Genomic DNA, 17,077 nt, shown 5'->3' on the forward strand with positions numbered 1-17,077 from the left:
GGCTCTGCACAACTCCCTGCCAGGAGGGGACAGCTGGGGGGGATTTGGGATCTTATCCCAGGGAACGGGGACAGGAGGAGAGGGAACGGCCTCAGGATGGGCCAGGGCAGGCTCAGGATGGATTTTAGGGAAAATTCCTCCATGGAAAGGGGGGTCAGGCACTGGAAATGCCCAGGGCAGGGGGAAGTGCCCATTCTTGGAGGGATTTCCAAGCCCTGTGGATGTGGCACTTGGGGACAAAGTGGGGCAGGGGTGGCCTTGGCAGTGCTGGGGAGCTTAAAGGTCTTTTCCAACCAAAATGACTCCATGATTCTATGAAATAATTTACTCTAAAAGCTCTGAAGGGATGCAGGGAGCTGCTCCTAAATGCAGTTTTTAAGCTCTAAACGTGATTTCCTCTGACATAAGGAGAGCTCTCCCCTTCCTGCTCTGCTCTGCAGCTGAACCAGCCTTTTCCTGGTGCTCCAAGGAGTCCCAGCTACAAAAACCAATCTTGTCACAAGACCCTGTGTGAGTTCTGCATTTCTTTTGGCAGCACAGGGCTGGAGAAGTGTCAGATGCTTTCCACATTTCAGCAGTCACTGAAGCTCCATCCCCTTGCAGTGTCTCTGTAGAAGATAAATCAGCTCATGGCCGAGTTCCTGCCACTGTAGGGACACAGAGTGTGGGGTTTTTAATGGGTTATCGTGATTTATTTGGGTTTTTTTTCCCCATTTCAGGCTGGTTTATTCTCTTCCTGGTAGTGTTTGAATTGTGAAGTGTCAATAGCGTGGGTGTTTGTGCCTCGGTGCTGGAATTTTGTGTTGGCTTTAATTTTGCTTTCCTTTAATTGTTGATTTAATTTACTTTAAATGTTTAGTTTAATTTTGTTTCCTTTCTTCCACCTGCTGCCAAGTTGAGTCTTGGGAGAAACTGACAAAGTATTATCCACCTTCCTTGGGCGTTCAGGCCTCTCCCAACGATGATGGCTCCAAGAGGATGGAAGCTGAACACAATAATTCCATCCAGCGCACCTCAAAACTACCGGAGATGTGAATTCCTAAACGCCTCTCAACCTTTTTATTGTTCCAGGCACAGCTGAGAGCCTTCATCCCCGAGATGCTGAAGTATTCCACAGGTCGTGGGAAGCCAGGCTGGGGCAAGGAGAGCTGCAAGCCCATCTGGTGGCCCGAGGACATTCCTTGGGCCAACGTCCGCAGCGACGTCCGCACGGAGGAGCAGAAGCAGCGGGTGGGTGTCTCCCTGCCTGCCTCTAAAAGGAGCACAGGGCTGAGTTTGCCCCTCAACTTTGGTTTTTGGGAGTGATTTTTGCCTCGAGGGACAGAAGGAAGAGTCTGTGTGAAGGAGGGAAGGGATGCTGTCCTGCTCAGAGGTTTCCTTAAAGCTTTGTGCTTTAGGGAAAAAGAGTCGTGGATGTGCAGTGGAGAAATGAGAGAACTGGGTGGAAAGGTGTTGAGTAAAGTTTCTAGCAGCCTGTCACAGAGATAATCAAAGAATAATCCGTGGTGTGGAGGCAGCAGGGCTTGTGGAGGCTGGTTGGGTGGGGAGGCTGGAAACGGTGCTGTGGCAGCATTTTGGTGCTTTCCCAAATCACCAAATCACTGTGGTTTTCTGCTTGGAGTCACCAAATGCTTTGGGTTGGAAGGGCCTTTTTTAAAGGTCTTCTCATCCAAGCCCTGCACTGAGCAGGAACATCTCCACTGGATCAGGGTGAGCTCCCTGGGGAAAGTCGGGGATGAGCAGAGGGAGATTAAATCTCGGGGTTGTTCGTTTGCCGATTGTTGCAAACCACCCGACAAATTAAAGACAAAACGTGCAAATCCTGGCCCTGTGCTGGTTCAGAACACTCTCCTGGGCTGACTGTCCCCTGTCCCCTCCTGCTGGAAGGTCTCCTGGACCCAGGCCCTGCGGACCATCGTGAAGAACTGCTACAAGCAGCATGGGCGCGAGGATCTGCTCTACGCCTTCGAGGACCAGCAGACCCCGCAGACCACGACCACGCACAGCATCGCCCACCTGGTGCCCTCCCAGACCGTGGTACAAACCTTCAGCAACCCCGACGGCACCGTGTCCCTCATCCAGGTGAGAGGAACCCCCTGCATTTCCCATTTCCAGCCTCGTGGTTTAAGGAAACTCAGGAGCTAAACTTGACCTTCGGGAATTTTGTCTTTATCACATCTTACCCCACAACGAGGATCCATCCTCATCCTCTCTCTTCTCAACTCCCAGCCTTTGTTCTCCTTTGTTTCACCCTTTGTTTGTGCAAGGATTTCTGTGATGTGATCAAACAAATCAGGGATTTCACCTGAGTTTAGTGAACCTACTCAGAACAAATCCAGTCCCTGGTGCCACTACGCAACACCTGTGGGTGGCAATGGGAGGAGAGGTGGTGGAATTGCCTTCCTTTAATGGTATGAAAAGTAGTTTAATCATCAGATCAGGTATTTCTGTGCCCCTAGTCTTCATCTGAAGTGTATTATATTTATTACAAACACCAAATTCATATTTGTCCTCATGGAATAAGGATTCCTCTCACACTGTCTTTAGCTCAGTGCTGCTGCTGGTTTTTCCCCTGTGTGGAAAGGCAGATTCTGGCAGCTCAGGATGTCAGAAAAAATTAGGTTTCCTCTTGAAACTTCCCACAAACTCCTCGTGGGAGTGAGATTTGAATCTCAGTTTCCCCTGTGCCTCCAAACCTGGTGGTTCCTAACCAGGCCCAGCGTTTTGTCCCTCATTTTCAGTGAAGTCTCAGACATAATGAAGATAAAAACTGGGTTTTTTTTTTTCCCCAAATGAAGCTTTTCAGTGGCTGTTAGAGTTTTCTGTTCCCCACCAAAGCCCAGCAGACTTGCCAGGCTGGTTCTCTTTGCTCACCTGTCCATACAATCTCCCTTTGACTGCTGTCCTTTCAGCTGCTGGACACCTGAGATCCCATTGACTTCCTGGCATTTCTATTTCATTCTCCTCAGACACAAAGCTGCCCATCTCCCTGCCTTTGTCCTTTCCCAGCTGTTAAATGGGGAAAAGATCATTTCCAAAGGGGTATTGAGGATGAGCTCTTGTTTGCCAGGTGCCTGGAGATGAGACCCAGGGAGCAAGGAGGGTGTGCAGGGAATTCTGAACCAATTCTGGGAGGGTGGGAGAAGGGAATTAATGCTTAAAGGACCTTAAAGATCCTCTCATTGCCATGGCAGGGACAATTTCCACCATCCCAGGTTATTCCAAACCCTGTCCAGCCCAGCTTTGGACACTTCCAGGGATCCAAGGAATAGATTCCAGGGAATGGGGAGAAAGGAGGGTGTGCAGGGAATTCTGAACCAATTCTGGGAGGGTGGGAGAAGGGAATTAATGCTTAAAGGACCTTAAAGATCCTCTTATTGCCATGGCAGGGACAATTTCCACATCCCAGATTACTCCAAGCCCTGTCCAGCCCGGCTTTGGACACTTCCAGGGATCCAAGGAATGGATTCCAGGGAATGGGGAGCAAGGAGGGTATTCAGGGAATTCTGAGCCAGTTCTGGGAGGGTGGGAGAAGGGAATTGACTCCTCTGTGCTCCCACAGCTGCTTTTCCTGAGGCTGGGAGAACTCTGAGGCCTTCATGGACACAGGGACAGCACAAGGGATGTGCAAAACTTGGTTCCAGTCTGGAAACTTCCACGGATTAACATGGATTTCCTCTCCCTTGGGGACAGCTCTGTGTTTTGTGTGAGCTCTGAAATTACAATTAGTCACAGAATCGTGGAATTTGAGGAGTTGGGAAGGACCTTGAAGATCCTCTCATTGCCATGGCAGGGACAATTTCCACCATCCCAGGTTATTCCAAACCCTGTCCAACCTGGCCTTGGACACTTCCAGGGATCCAGGGAATGGATTCCAGGGAATGGGGAGCAAGGAAGGTGTGCAGGGAATTCTGAACCAATTCTGGGAGGGTGGGAGAAGGGAATTAATGCTTAAAGGACCTTGAAGATCCTCTCATTGCCATGGCAGGGACAATTTCCACCATCCCAGGTTGCTCCAAACCCTGTCCAGCCTGGCCTTGGACACTTCCAGGGATCCAAGGAATGGATTCCAGGGAATGGGGAGCAAGGAGGGTGTGCAGGGAATTCTGAGCCAGTTCTGGGAGGGTGGGAGAAAGGTGCTTAAAGGACCTTAAAGATCCTCTCATTGCCATGGCAGGGACAATTTCCACCATCCCAGGTTATTCAAAACCCTGTCCAGCCCAGCTTTGGACACTTCCAGGGATCCAGGGAATGGATTCCAGGGAATGGGGAGCAAGGAGGGTATTCAGGGAATTCTGAGCCAGTTCTGGGAGGGTGGGAGGAGGGAATTAATGCTTAAAGGACCTTAAAGATCCTCTCATTGCCATGGCAGGGACAATTTCCACCATCCCAGGTTATTCAAAACCCTGTCCAGCCCAGCTTTGGACACTTCCAGGGATCCAGGGAATGGATTCCAGGGAATTGGGAGCAAGGAGGGTGTGCAGGGAATTCTGAACCAATTCTGGGAAGGTGGGAGAAGTGAATTAATGCTTAAAGGACCTTGAAGATCCTCTCATTGCCATGGCAGGGACAATTTCCACATCCCAGGTTACTCCAAACCCTGTCCAACCTGGCCTTGGACACTTCCAGGGATCCAAGGAATGGATTCCAGGGAATGGGGAGCAAGGAGAGTGTGCAGGGAATTCTGAACCAATTCTGGGAGGGTGGGAGAAAGGTGCTTAAAGGACCTTAAAGATCCTCTCATTGCCTTGGCAGGGACAATTTCCACATCCCAGGTTACTCCAAACCCTCTCCAGCCCAGCTTTGGACACTTCCAAGGATCCAAGGACAACCAAAACCAACTTTTCCAACATCTTACCACCCTCACCATAAATTCCTTTATTCTTTTCCATCTGAGATCCCCTTTGCCTGAGCTCTGTGGACATTTCCTGAGGTAACAGATGTTGTTTTGTCCTCCACAGGTTGGCACCGGTGCCACAGTGGCCACGCTGGCCGACGCCTCCGAGCTGCCCACCACGGTCACCGTGGCACAAGTCAATTATTCTGCGGTGGCTGACGGAGAGGTGAGGAGCTCAACTTCCTTCCATATCTCAAACTTGCATTTATTTTTCCCCCTTTTCTTTAAAAAAAAAAATCAAATCATTCAAATTTAATAATCCCATCTTTTTTTGGCATTTCCATGCTTAAATCTGAACGCTCAACATTTATTTTTTCCTTTTTTTTTTTTTAATCAAATAATTCAAATTCAATAATCCAAAGTAAGTCAAAGGTCTGAATTTCATATATATTTTTAATATATATATATATATATATATATACTTCCTGTAGATTATTTATTTAAGGTTTGGGTTTCTTTTTTTGGCATTTCCATGCTTAAATTTGAATGCTCAAACTTGAAAACATTTATTTTTCCCCTTTTTTAAAAAAAATTGAATAATTCAAATTCAATAATCCAAAGTAAGTCAAAGGTCTGAATTTCATATATTTTTTTATATATAAATACTTCCTGTAGATTATTTATTGAAGGTTTGTTTTATTTTTCTTTTGACGTTTCCATACCTAAATCTGAATGTTCAAAATTTCAAACATTTATTTTTTTCCCTTTTTTTAAAAAAAATCAAATAATTCAAATTCAATAATCCAAAGTAAGTCAAAGGTCTGAATTTCATATATATTTTATATATATATATACTTTGTGTAGATTATTTATTTAAGGTTTCTTTTATTTTTCTTTTGACATTTCCATACCTAAATCTGAACACTCCAACTTGCAAACATTTATTTTTTCCCTTTTTTTTTTTAAATCAAGTACTTCAAATTCAATAATCCAAAATAAATCAAAGGTCTGAATTTCATACTTTTTTTTTTATACACCTCCTATACATTATTTATTTAATGGGGTTTTTTTGGCATTTCCATGCTTAAATCTGAGTGCTCAAACTTGCATTTATTTTCCTCCTTTTTTTTATAAAAAGCAAATAATTCAAATTCAATAATCCAGAATAAACCAAAGGTCTGAATTTTATCTTTTTTTTTTTTTTTAATATATATACTTCCTGTAGATTATTTATTTAAGGTTTGTTTTATTTTTTTTTTTGGCATTTCCATGCCTAAATGTGAACTCTCAAACATTTATTTGTCCACTTTTATTAAAAAAAATCAAATCATTCAAATTCAATAATCCAAAGTAAGTCAAAGGTCTGAATTTCATATTTATTTTTTTCTTATACACCTCCTGTAGATTATTTATTTAAAGTTTGGGTGGGTTTTTTTTGGCATTTCCATGCTTAAATCCGAATGCTTATTTATTTTCCCCATTTTTTTAAAAATCAAATAATTCAAATTCAATAATCCAAAATAAATTGAAGGTCTTCATCTAATTTTTTTTTTTTTAATACAGCTCTTGTACATTATTTATTTAAGGGTTTTTTTTTTTTTTTTGGTATTTCCATGCCTAAACCTAAACTTCCAAACATTTATTTTTCCCCTTTTTTAAAAAAAAATCAAATAATTCAAATTCAATAATCCAAAATAAATTAAAGGACTGCATTTCATATTTTTTATATATGTACCTCCTGTAGATTATTTATTTAAGGTTTATTTTTCTTTTGACATTTCCATACCTAAATCTGAATGTTCAAAATTTCAAACATTTATTTTTTCCCTTTTTTTAAAAAAAAATCAAATAATTCAAATTCAATAATCCAAAATAAATCAAAGGTCTGAATTTCATATTTTTTATATATGTTCCTCCTGTAAATTATTTATTTAAGGGGTTTTTATGGGGGCATTTCCATGCCTAAACCTGAACGCTCAAGCACTTATTTTTCCCCTTTTTTTAAAAAAAAAATCCAATAATTCAAATTCAATAATCCAAAATAAATTAAAGGTCTGCATCTCATATTTTTTTTTATATGTACCTCCTGTAGATTATTTAGTTAAGGTTTTCTGGGGGGGGAATTTCCATGCCTAAACCTAAACACTCAAACATTTATATATTAATTTTTATAATTTTATAAAAAATTATTTTTATAATAATATAATTTTATTTAAATAAAATATATCATTTTTATTTAAATATATATTTTATATAAATAAATATATTTTATATAAATAAATATTTTATATAAATAAATATATTTTATATAAATATATAAAAATATATTTTTATAAAAATTATATATATTTTTTTATTTTAATCAAATAATACACAAAAAAACCCCATCATTCCTTCTGTGGGGTGTAAGAAACATTAAAATACTCCCTTAAAATGCTATTTTTTATTTTTATTTTCCCATCCTGGGCTGTCAGGGCGAGAGGTGGCAGCACAGAACAGCTTTGCTGGCCACAAACCCTGACCAAAACATCTCCCCGTGACCTTGGGACGCTCTGCAGCAGCTTCCAGCCTTTTCAGGAACCTCTTCCATCTCCTGGCAGCCGCTGGAAATCTTCCAAAAAGCACAAATAAAGCTGGAAGGGGCTGGTGGAAAGAAGATTTGAGGTGGTTTTACACCCTCTCAGCTTCTTTTCCTTCTCTCCTCGCTCCATCCCTGTCCTGGAATTCCTTGGACACCTTTGCAGGGCATCACCAGGATCTCCCACATCCAGATTCTCCCTCCCTCCCTCCCTCTCCATCCTCTGTCCAAAATCAGCAAAATTTTACCCTGAGCCTTCAGTCAGCTCTGATTTTATGGACTTTTTAACCTTTTCCATCCCAACAAATCAAAGTGTTTGGGTTTTTTTTTATTTCATCACCCCTTTCACAGCATTTTTATTTCTGTGTCTCAGAAGTTCTGAGTGCCCTAAAATGTTTATGGGGATGGGGGGTGGAGTTTTTTCACCTCACAAAGCAGCCAGTGGGATTTGTCAGCAGATCCTCTGCTTTTTTTTTTTATTTTTGGTCCAAAATTATGTTTTTAGTTCTCATCCTGGTGGATTTTGTGGCTGTATAATCATTATCTCACGAGCTGTGAAGCTCCACATGAAAAATATGGGGGGAAAAATGAGAATCTGGGTGATTTAGGTGATATTATTGTATTATAATTATATTATATTATATTGTATTGTATTGTATTATATTATATTATATTATATTATATTATATTATATTATATTATATTATATTATATTATATTATATTATATTATATTATATTATATTATATTATATTATATTATATTATATTATATTATATTATAATAATAAATATAATACAATATTATATATTGTATATAATATATTATATTATAATATATAATATAATATGTAATATAATATAATATAATATAATATAATATAATGCAATATATGATATATAATATATAATAAATATTATAATATATAATATAATAGATTGTATATAATATAATATATAGTATGTAATATAATATATAATTAATATAATATATAATATATTATATATAATGAATATTATAATATATAATATATATAGTAAATATAATATAATATAATATAATATAATATAATATAATATAATATAATATAATATAATATAATATTTAAATATTTAGGTAACATGAAAATTATCTCTGGGAAGGTCTGGAGTTAGGGAATTTTAAATACCTGGGATAAACGACCATTTCTGGATTTTTGAGGACTTTTCTGGATCTTTATGCACTGTGAGCTGTGGTGTCCAGCCACAGGTGGATCAGGTGGATTCCAGTCTCCCTCCCTTTTTTTCCTGGTCACCTGCAGGACTCTGCCAAAACCCACCCATCTCTTTCTTTTTGGGAAGCAGCCACACCTCGAGGGGGTGATGGCTGATTACAGAATCAGAGAATCAGGGAATCAGGGAATCACAGAATCAGAGAATCACAGAATCACAGAATCAGAGAATCAGAGAATCAGAGAACCAGAGAATCACAGAATCAGAGAATCAGGGAATCACAGAATCAGAGAACCAGGGAATCACAGAATCAGAGAACCAGGGAATCACAGAATCAGGGAATCACAGAATCAGAGAATCAGGGAATCAGAGAATCAGAGAATCAGGGAATCACAGAATCACAGAATCAGAGACTCACAGAATCAGAGAATCAGGGAATCACAGAATCAGGGAATCACAGAATCAGAGAACCAGAGAATCACAGAATCAGAGAATCAGAGAATCAGGGAATCAGAGAATCACAGAATCAGGGAATCACAGAATCAGAGAATCAGAGAATCAGAGAATCAGAGAACCAGAGAATCACAGAATCAGAGAATCAGGGAATCACAGAATCACAGAATCAGAGAATCACAGAATCAGAGAATCAGGGAATCACAGAATCAGGGAATCACAGAATCAGGGAATCACAGAATCACAGAATCAGAGAATCAGGGAATCAGAGAATCACAGAATCAGAGAATCAGGGAATCACAGAATCAGAGAATCAGGGAATCAGAGAATCACAGAATCACAGAATCAGAGAATCAGGGAATCAGAGAATCACAGAATCAGGGAATCACAGAATCAGAGAATCACAGAATCAGAGAACCAGGGAATCACAGAATCAGAGAATCAGGGAATCAGAGAATCAGGGAATCAGAGAATCAGGGAATCACAGAATCAGAGAATCGGGGAATCACAGAATCAGAGAATCACAGAATCAGAGAACCAGAGAATCACAGAATCAGAGAATCACAGAATCACAGAATCAGGGAATCACAGAATCACAGAATCAGAGAATCACAGAATCACAGAATCAGGGAATCACAGAATCAGAGAATCACAGAATCCACAGAATCAGGGAATCACAGAATCAGAGAATCAGGGAATCAGAGAATCACAGAATCACCGGGTTGGAAAAGACCTCCAAGATCAAGTCCAATCCAGCCCCAACCCCTCAACCAAACCACGGCACCCAGTGCCACATCCAGGCTTTTTTAAACACATCCAGGGGTGGTGACTCCACCACCTCCCCAGACAGAAAATTCCACTATTTTATCACCCTTCCTGTAAAAATCTTTTTCCTAATTTCCTGAACCAGCCTGTATTTCCCTTGGTGCAGCTTGAGGCTGTGTCCTCTCTCTGTTTTCTGGAGAAAGAGCCCGACCCCAGCTGACCCCAAGCTCCTTCCAGGGAGTTTAGAGAGCGCCAAGGTCTCCTCTGAGTCTCCTTTTTCTCCAGGATAACCAACCCAGCTCCCTCAGCCGTTCCTCACAGACCCTTCACCAGCCTCGCTGCCTCCTCTGGACGCTCTCAGACCTTGGGACATCCTCCCCAACCCCATCCCACAGCCTTTCCCTGTGTTTCCCTGGCAGGTGGAGCAGAACTGGGCGACGCTACAGGGTGGGGAGATGACGATCCAGACGACGCAGGCCTCCGAGGCCACGCAGGCGGTGGCCTCCTTAGCGGAGGCGGCGGTGGCGGCGTCGCAGGAGATGCAGCAGGGAGCCACTGTCACCATGGCACTCAACAGGTACCTGCCATCCCCTGGTTTCCTTCTGAGGGTGCAGAGTTTGCTGAGAGAGGCTTTTCCTCAGTGAATTCTTTGTGTGCTCCTGATTCCGGCTCAGAATTGGGATTTCCGCCACAGATCGCTGGGTTTGGGTGGGTTTTTTATCCTCCAAAATCTTTCTGAATTGAGCTACAGTGGTTATTGGGGTTTTTGGCTGCACTCAGGTTAGCCAAAGATCTGAGGTGTAGCTGCACAGGTTCATCCAGCAGGATAAAATATCTTTTCTCAGCTCTGCTGAACTGCCTGAACTCATCCTGCTGTTCCAAAAACCTGGAGATGGCTGTGGCACCCCCTGAGGGATAGGAAATCACAGCTCAGCAGCAAAGGAGTTTTCCCACTGCTGAGGTGTGGACAAGAATTTCCCTCATCCAAGCCAGGATCCTGGTTAGAGGCTGTTGGCTGAGCCAGGGGATGGGACAGGGCACGACACCACGCTGCTGGTGCTTGGAATAAAGCTCAGAAATTGCTGAGGGTATCACTCTGATCCCACTTTATTCCCAAATCTCCATTGGGATTAATCCCAAACACACCTAGAACCGTGTAGTTCTTTGGGTCCTTCAGGTATTTCTTGTCTGCTACGTGAGGTTGGTCAAAGAGGGGTTTTCTTTGGGAATAGTTTCCCTGTAAAATTCCCTTTTAAAAGCAAATGATCTTTTCAGGACACTGGAGTCACAGGAAAAAAACCCAGCTCCCCAAATCCAACTTGTAGGATTTTATCCTGCCCATTTCCAGGATTCCAGATTTCCCTACATGGATTTCCTTTAGAAGTGGGAAGGGAAAATGCCTTCCCAGAGCTCCAAGCTCAGGATGAGCCAAGGGGAGCAGGGAAGCTAAAGGAAAATATTCTGGTTTTCTACGAGTTTTTAAGAGCCACCTGAGACACAGAGGGGCTGTTCAGAACTGAAAATCCACCTCAAGTGGATGCAGCAGGAAAATGTTTGGCATCTGAGCAAGAAATGAGGGAAGAGAAGGGGAAAATGGAAAATATTTGAGCAGAGAATGAGCAGAGGGAGAGCATCCACGGGGAAGCTAAAGGAAATCCTACTTTTCTTGTGCTTAATTGAGGTAGGAATTGATAGGAAATTCGACTTCAGGAATGATTTACCACTGCTGAGCAGATACTGTCAAAATAAATTGGATATTAGGAATGATAAGGGAAGGCATTAAGGGCAAGCTTAATAACTGGAATAACTGATGGTGCATTCACATCTTGGATGGTGTGGGAAGTGCCCACCACTCAAATAGAAAAAGTCTGGAAAGGAGAAGAGTGATGAAACCCCCAGGAATGATCCATGCCACAGTGGGAAGGAGATCATTGGAAATGTGTAAAATCATGGGGAAAACAAAAAAAAAAAGGAAAAGTTTTATTTCCTGTTTCTCACAATCTCAGACTAAAGGGCTGCCCAGCCAGGAGTTTTTGAAGTGCCATAATGCAGTTTTTCCTTCTAATTTAATGTGGAACCTTTTGCTCCAGGATGCTGGGGAAACAAAAAGAGTAGCTGGGTTTCAAAGGGGATTAGAGACAGATCAGAGGAGCCTGGACAGTCCCAGCCTCTTTTTTCCTTACTCCATCTCTGTTTTGAAGCTCCTTGAGCACCTTTGCAGGGCTTTTGGGCCTGTGTGAAGAAATTCAACAGCTCTCTGCTGCAGATAATGCTCATCCAGAAGAATTCTGGAACCATTTGGCTGGGGAGGGGTTGAAGGCAGAGCTGGTGATGCCGCTCGTGGCAGCGGGGCAAGGAACTGGCAGAACCAAGGGAGAGCTCTGAAATCTGCAGAGCTCCAGGATGTGCCAAAAATCTGAATCCAGAGCCACGTGGAAGAACTGCTTGGATTGTCCCGAGGTTTTATCCAAGTTCCAAGTGAAAGGGAGAACAGAGGGGTGTGCAAGCTGAAATAAAATCCACCAGAAGCAGCTTCTTCCCATCCATTCCTCCTCCAGTGCTGATTCCCTGCTCTGCATCACTTTATCCAGGCCAGACACCAATCCCTCTGCTCTGGATTGTTCTCTTGGTGTGTGTTTGCTGCTTAAAATGGAATTCTTTGTTTCTTCTGGTGTTCCTAACCTTTCTCTCCCCTCTGCACGCCCGCAGTGAAGCCGCTGCCCACGCCGTAGCCACGCTGGCCGAGGCCACCCTCCAAGGAGGGGGACAGATTGTCCTGTCTGGGGAAACTGCAGCAGCAGTTGGGGCGCTCACTGGAGTCCAGGATGCCAATGGTAAGGCCTCTGCAAAGTTTTTATTTGGTTTTTTTTTTTCAATTTAGGCTCTTAAAAACAGCCTTTTCCTCTCTTTTTATCCAAACGTCACGGTTTGGGTGGTAACATTCTCCTCCCTCGCTCAGGGGGTTGCTGACCAGTTGTGAGTTATAATCTCAGGGTGGAATGGGAATATTAACTCCTTGTTTGCTCCCCTGGTGCTGGTGGCTCTGCTCTTTCCCTCCTCTGCCAGCTGGTTCTATATCCTTAGTTTGGGTTTTTTTTGGGAAAACTGTGATGTGTGGCTGTGCCCAGCACAGGAAGGGCCAGCCTTGATCAATTAACGCAATTAGTTGGTGGCATAATAAACTCATCTCCAGAACTCTTAAACCAATATTTTATTACTTATTTCCTGCCCTTCTCCAGTCTTTTTTTTAAATTTGGTGGCTGCTCCTGAGGCAGCCTCGGGTCGTTTTCCTCCTGCTTCATTTTGCTTTTGATTCCAGGGATTCTCTGTAGCATTTCTCACCTGTTCTGTGCCTTCTGCCAAGTCTGGTGACTTTTGCAGTTCTCCAGACTAGAAATGAAACTGTAAATCTATAAAACCCAGCTGAAGAGATGAAAGGAATATGAAAATGTGCCTCGCTGGGGCTCATCCACTGCCTCTGGTTGCTCTGTGCTTCTGCCTGGAGGTGTTTAAGGAACACCTGAATGCCTTGGTGTTGGCTCATAGCTTGGACTCAGTGATCCAAGAGGTCTTTTCCAGCCCAACTCTGGGATAATTTCCAAGCTCAGACTGGATTTTCTGGAATTACCCAAAAAAACCCACTGGTTATTTGGGTTAGGTGGAAGGAGTTGGGCCAAAATCAGCCAGAAAAGGGCACAAAAGGTGAAGTTGTAAAGAAACATCACCTCAAGGGTGGTAAATTGTCAAAGAGGGGCCAAGTATCAGAAGTGTCACTTTGCAGGAAAGCAGAAACCTGCTCAGGTGAGAGCTGATTCCCATCAGAATCCTCATCCAGCCGGGAGCGCTCTCCGTGTGAGACAGACGTCGATGTTTAGTTTGCAGCAGAGGAGGGAAGAGGAATTTGACTCAGAGCTGCTTTGATTCCCTTGCTGTGGAGTCAGCCAGCCTGAAGAGGGAGCAGAAATGAAGGGAAGTCCGTGTCCTCAGAGCTGGGAATTCATCTGGCACCGAGGGAAGAGCAGGATTGTGTTTATTGTCAGGGCGATAAGTGCTGAGTGTTTATCGGGGGCAGGATCTGCCCCTGGATGCTCAAAACCAGCAGCTGATCAGATTTGGAGAAGCAGATCTGCACCCCTGGCTCCTTTTTGCTCTGCTTCCAAAATGTTTTCACTCTCTGGATTCCTCTGGATGCTTCCCCTAAAACTCCCCTTCTCCACACCCTCCCTGAGTCACTCCACCTCACTCTCCGACTGCTGACATCATTTTAATACAGCCTGGACTTTTTTTTTTTTTTTTCCTTTTTTCCTCCTTCTTTTTTTTCCCTAGCAGCCAAGTTGGAAATCAGATGGGATTTAGAGTGCATTAAGGGGAGAGACTGCAGCATTTTCCTGTGAGCAAAACCTCGCCCACAGCCCCTCGCCTGGTTTCCACTCTCCTTCGATTTGCTCTAATCTCCGGTGGTATTAAAGGGAAGGGCTTTGGAGTCCTTGGGAGCTCCATGCTGTTGGTTCCTTATGTAACCAGCTAATATATCTCCCTCAGGGATGGAGGAGATGTTGGTATCCATTGCTGCTGTCTCTGTCTGGGGAGGGAGAGCAGATGGATTGCGCTGCCGGCAGGATTTATCTCCGTAGCCGGGGTGTGAGTGGGAGCGTCCTCCTTGATGGATGCAGCAGGAAAAAATCCACTCTGTGCCTTTCTGTCCTGAGAAATTGGGAGTGATTCAGGGAAAAAAACAACTGCCAGGGGCAGAATGGTCCTGAGCAGGGAATTTCCCCTTCTCACCGTTGCTTGCAAGGTGGTTAATTTGCTGATATTCCAAATAAATGCTTCTCTCTGGGAGTGCTCTTGCCCTTCTGCAGGACTTTGCTGAGGAAAAACATCTGGAAGGGTAGGATGGAAGTTTATCTCCATCTGATTGATAAGGTAAAGGAGACAGTTTGACATCTCCCCATCCCTGGGAGTGTCCAAGGCCAGGTTTGGAAGGACCTGGGATAGTGGAAGGTGTCCCCCATGGCAGGAAGGAGATGATCTTTAACTCATTTCCAACCCAAACCATCCCATGATTTTTATGAAAATTTCTGGAGGTCAGGCAAGGTGTTTCATTCCTGATTTTAGCCATTAAAGTGTAATTACTCTTTTTTTTTTTTGGGGGGGGGGGTTTGTTGTTGTTTTTATGGCATTTTTCCCATTCCTTCTCTGGAATTACCTAAATAATAATGATAACAATACAAGACAGCTCTAAAAAGAGGAAACCTCTGGATATTCATGGATATGTGGGAATTTAGGACCAGGTACCTTGCAGAGAGCCCAGGAACGTGTCTGCACCACAAAAGGGCTGTGGATAATCTTGTGATCTGTTCCATTCCCAGCTGAAGGAAACAAGATCTCCTGCTCCCATACAACATCAAACCAACTAAGTGCATTATGGTTTTCCTGCTCCTCTGGAGCATCTGCTCTGAGTGGGGACGCAGGAACTGCTGACCCCACACTTGGAGGCTCAGATGGTTTTGTTCTTAAGTGGTTGGTATTGAACAGAGGAAGATGGAGAGCGAGGAGGGGCAGCAGTCCCTGAAAATGCTGGGAATTGCTCTGCTAAGAGGAAATTCTGTGCCCTGGAGCTGCTTTTGGAGTGAGAGGAACTCGGTGGGTGCTGGAAGGAACGGTGCTGGTGCTGGAGCATCCTCCTCCTCTTCCTCCTCCTCTTCCTCCTCCTCCTCCTCCTCCTCCTCCTCCTCCTCCTCCTCCTCCTCCTCCTCCTCCTCCTCCTGCAGCCTTTTGTTTGCCATTGATCCGTGGGGGCCCTGAGAGCTGCCAGGGCTTCCCGGCTGCATCCTGAAATATTGATGAGGCTCCTGGCAGGGAGGGGCAGAGCAGCTCCCTGCCCAGAGAAGGTTTAACATCCACCCCCAACAGAATCCCGGGGTTGTTTTGGAGGTGAGAGGAGTGGAAAGCTCCAGCTCCTGCTGGGATTCGAACCAGGGCATGGAATGAGTGGAAAAAGTTGGGAAGGAAGAGGCTGTGGAGGTTGTGGGATCAAGCCATAACCAGGGAATTGATTTCACAGACAGGAGTTTGGCCCAGCCAGAGATCCAATGGATTCTCTCTGGGAACGCTCCTACCCTTCTGCAGGACTTAAAAAACCTATCTGGAAGGGTAGGATGGAAGTTTATCTCCATCTTTTTGATAAGGTAAAGGAGATAGTTTGACATCTCCCCATCCCTGGGAGTGTCCAAGGCCAGGTTTGGAAGAACCTGGGATAGTGGAAGGTGTCCCCCATGGCAGGAAGGAGATGATCTTTAACTCATTTCCAACCCAAACCATCCCATGATTTCTATGAAAATTTCTGGAGGTCAGGCAAGGTGTTTCATTCCTGATTTTAACCATTAAGTGTTAATTACTCTCTGGGGGACTCTCTGGGACTGGGACAAGGCCTTGGCTGCTCTTTTCCTGTCCCCAAAGCAGATTTTCCCTGGGAGCAAAGGGGGAAACTGAGAGGAGCCCACCCCGAGTCCTGCCCTTCTCCATCCCCCCAACCATCCCAAAAATCCAATCCCTGCTCTCCAGACAACCAGAGGGGGCTGTGTTGAGGGCTGGGGTGATCCAGGATCCGTGCTGGGAGCCCGGGCAGGGCTTTAGGGTCTGACGTGGGCAGGGGGGGATTAACGAGCTCCCTGCTCTCGCAAGCCCCGGGACAGAGGCGTCAGCACCCGAGCGGATAAAGGAGCCTCCAGCGGTGTTTGGGGTGACAGTGCCACACAGAACTGCTGCTCCAGGTGGTGATTTCGGTGTGGGAAGAGGTTTAAATGCTGGAAAAGCTTCGATTCTGAGCCAGGCTGGAGTGGGAAGCTGTCCCCACTCTCGGCCATGCAGATGGGGAATGGGAGCGCTCCTCTCGCTCCTCCTGGACCTGCTGCTTGCAGTTGAAAACACATCCAGGAGGGAAAGGCAGGACTGGGATGCTGTTCCCAGTCCTGTCTGTGTCTCCCAGAGAGCATCAACACAGATGGGAAAACTCAGGGTTTGGGATCCCTGTCCTGGCTTTGGGATTCCTCGGGATGGGGAGGTGCAGCACCGAGCCACTGGGAGCTGGTGGCTTTGTTCACGTGAGAAAAATATTAATAAATGTAATGGGGGGAGGCGTCGGGGCTGCAAATGTCACCTCTTAAAAAAGCAGAATTTTATGGTTTTTCCTGTTGGATCTCCTTTTTTAGGGAAGATGGAGCCAAATGA

General features: G+C 44.2%; 1 protein-coding gene across 3 annotated transcripts in view; it reads left to right on the top strand.

The window, feature by feature from the left end:
* The window catches only part of NRF1 (nuclear respiratory factor 1), a 64,895-nt gene that overhangs the window by 26,126 nt on the left and 21,692 nt on the right, over positions 1–17,077 (top strand). For all 3 annotated transcript variants that reach the window (XM_058865256.1, XM_058865258.1, XM_058865257.1), the window contains exons 6-10: positions 1,072–1,230; positions 1,888–2,082; positions 4,962–5,063; positions 10,264–10,421; positions 12,554–12,678. In XM_058865256.1, coding sequence (XP_058721239.1) covers positions 1,072–1,230; positions 1,888–2,082; positions 4,962–5,063; positions 10,264–10,421; positions 12,554–12,678 — 739 coding nt within the window. The remainder of the gene's footprint in view (positions 1–1,071; positions 1,231–1,887; positions 2,083–4,961; positions 5,064–10,263; positions 10,422–12,553; positions 12,679–17,077) is intronic.

The sequence above is a fragment of the Poecile atricapillus genome, chromosome Z, assembly GCF_030490865.1.
Source record: "Poecile atricapillus isolate bPoeAtr1 chromosome Z, bPoeAtr1.hap1, whole genome shotgun sequence".
NCBI lineage: Eukaryota > Metazoa > Chordata > Aves > Passeriformes > Paridae > Poecile > Poecile atricapillus.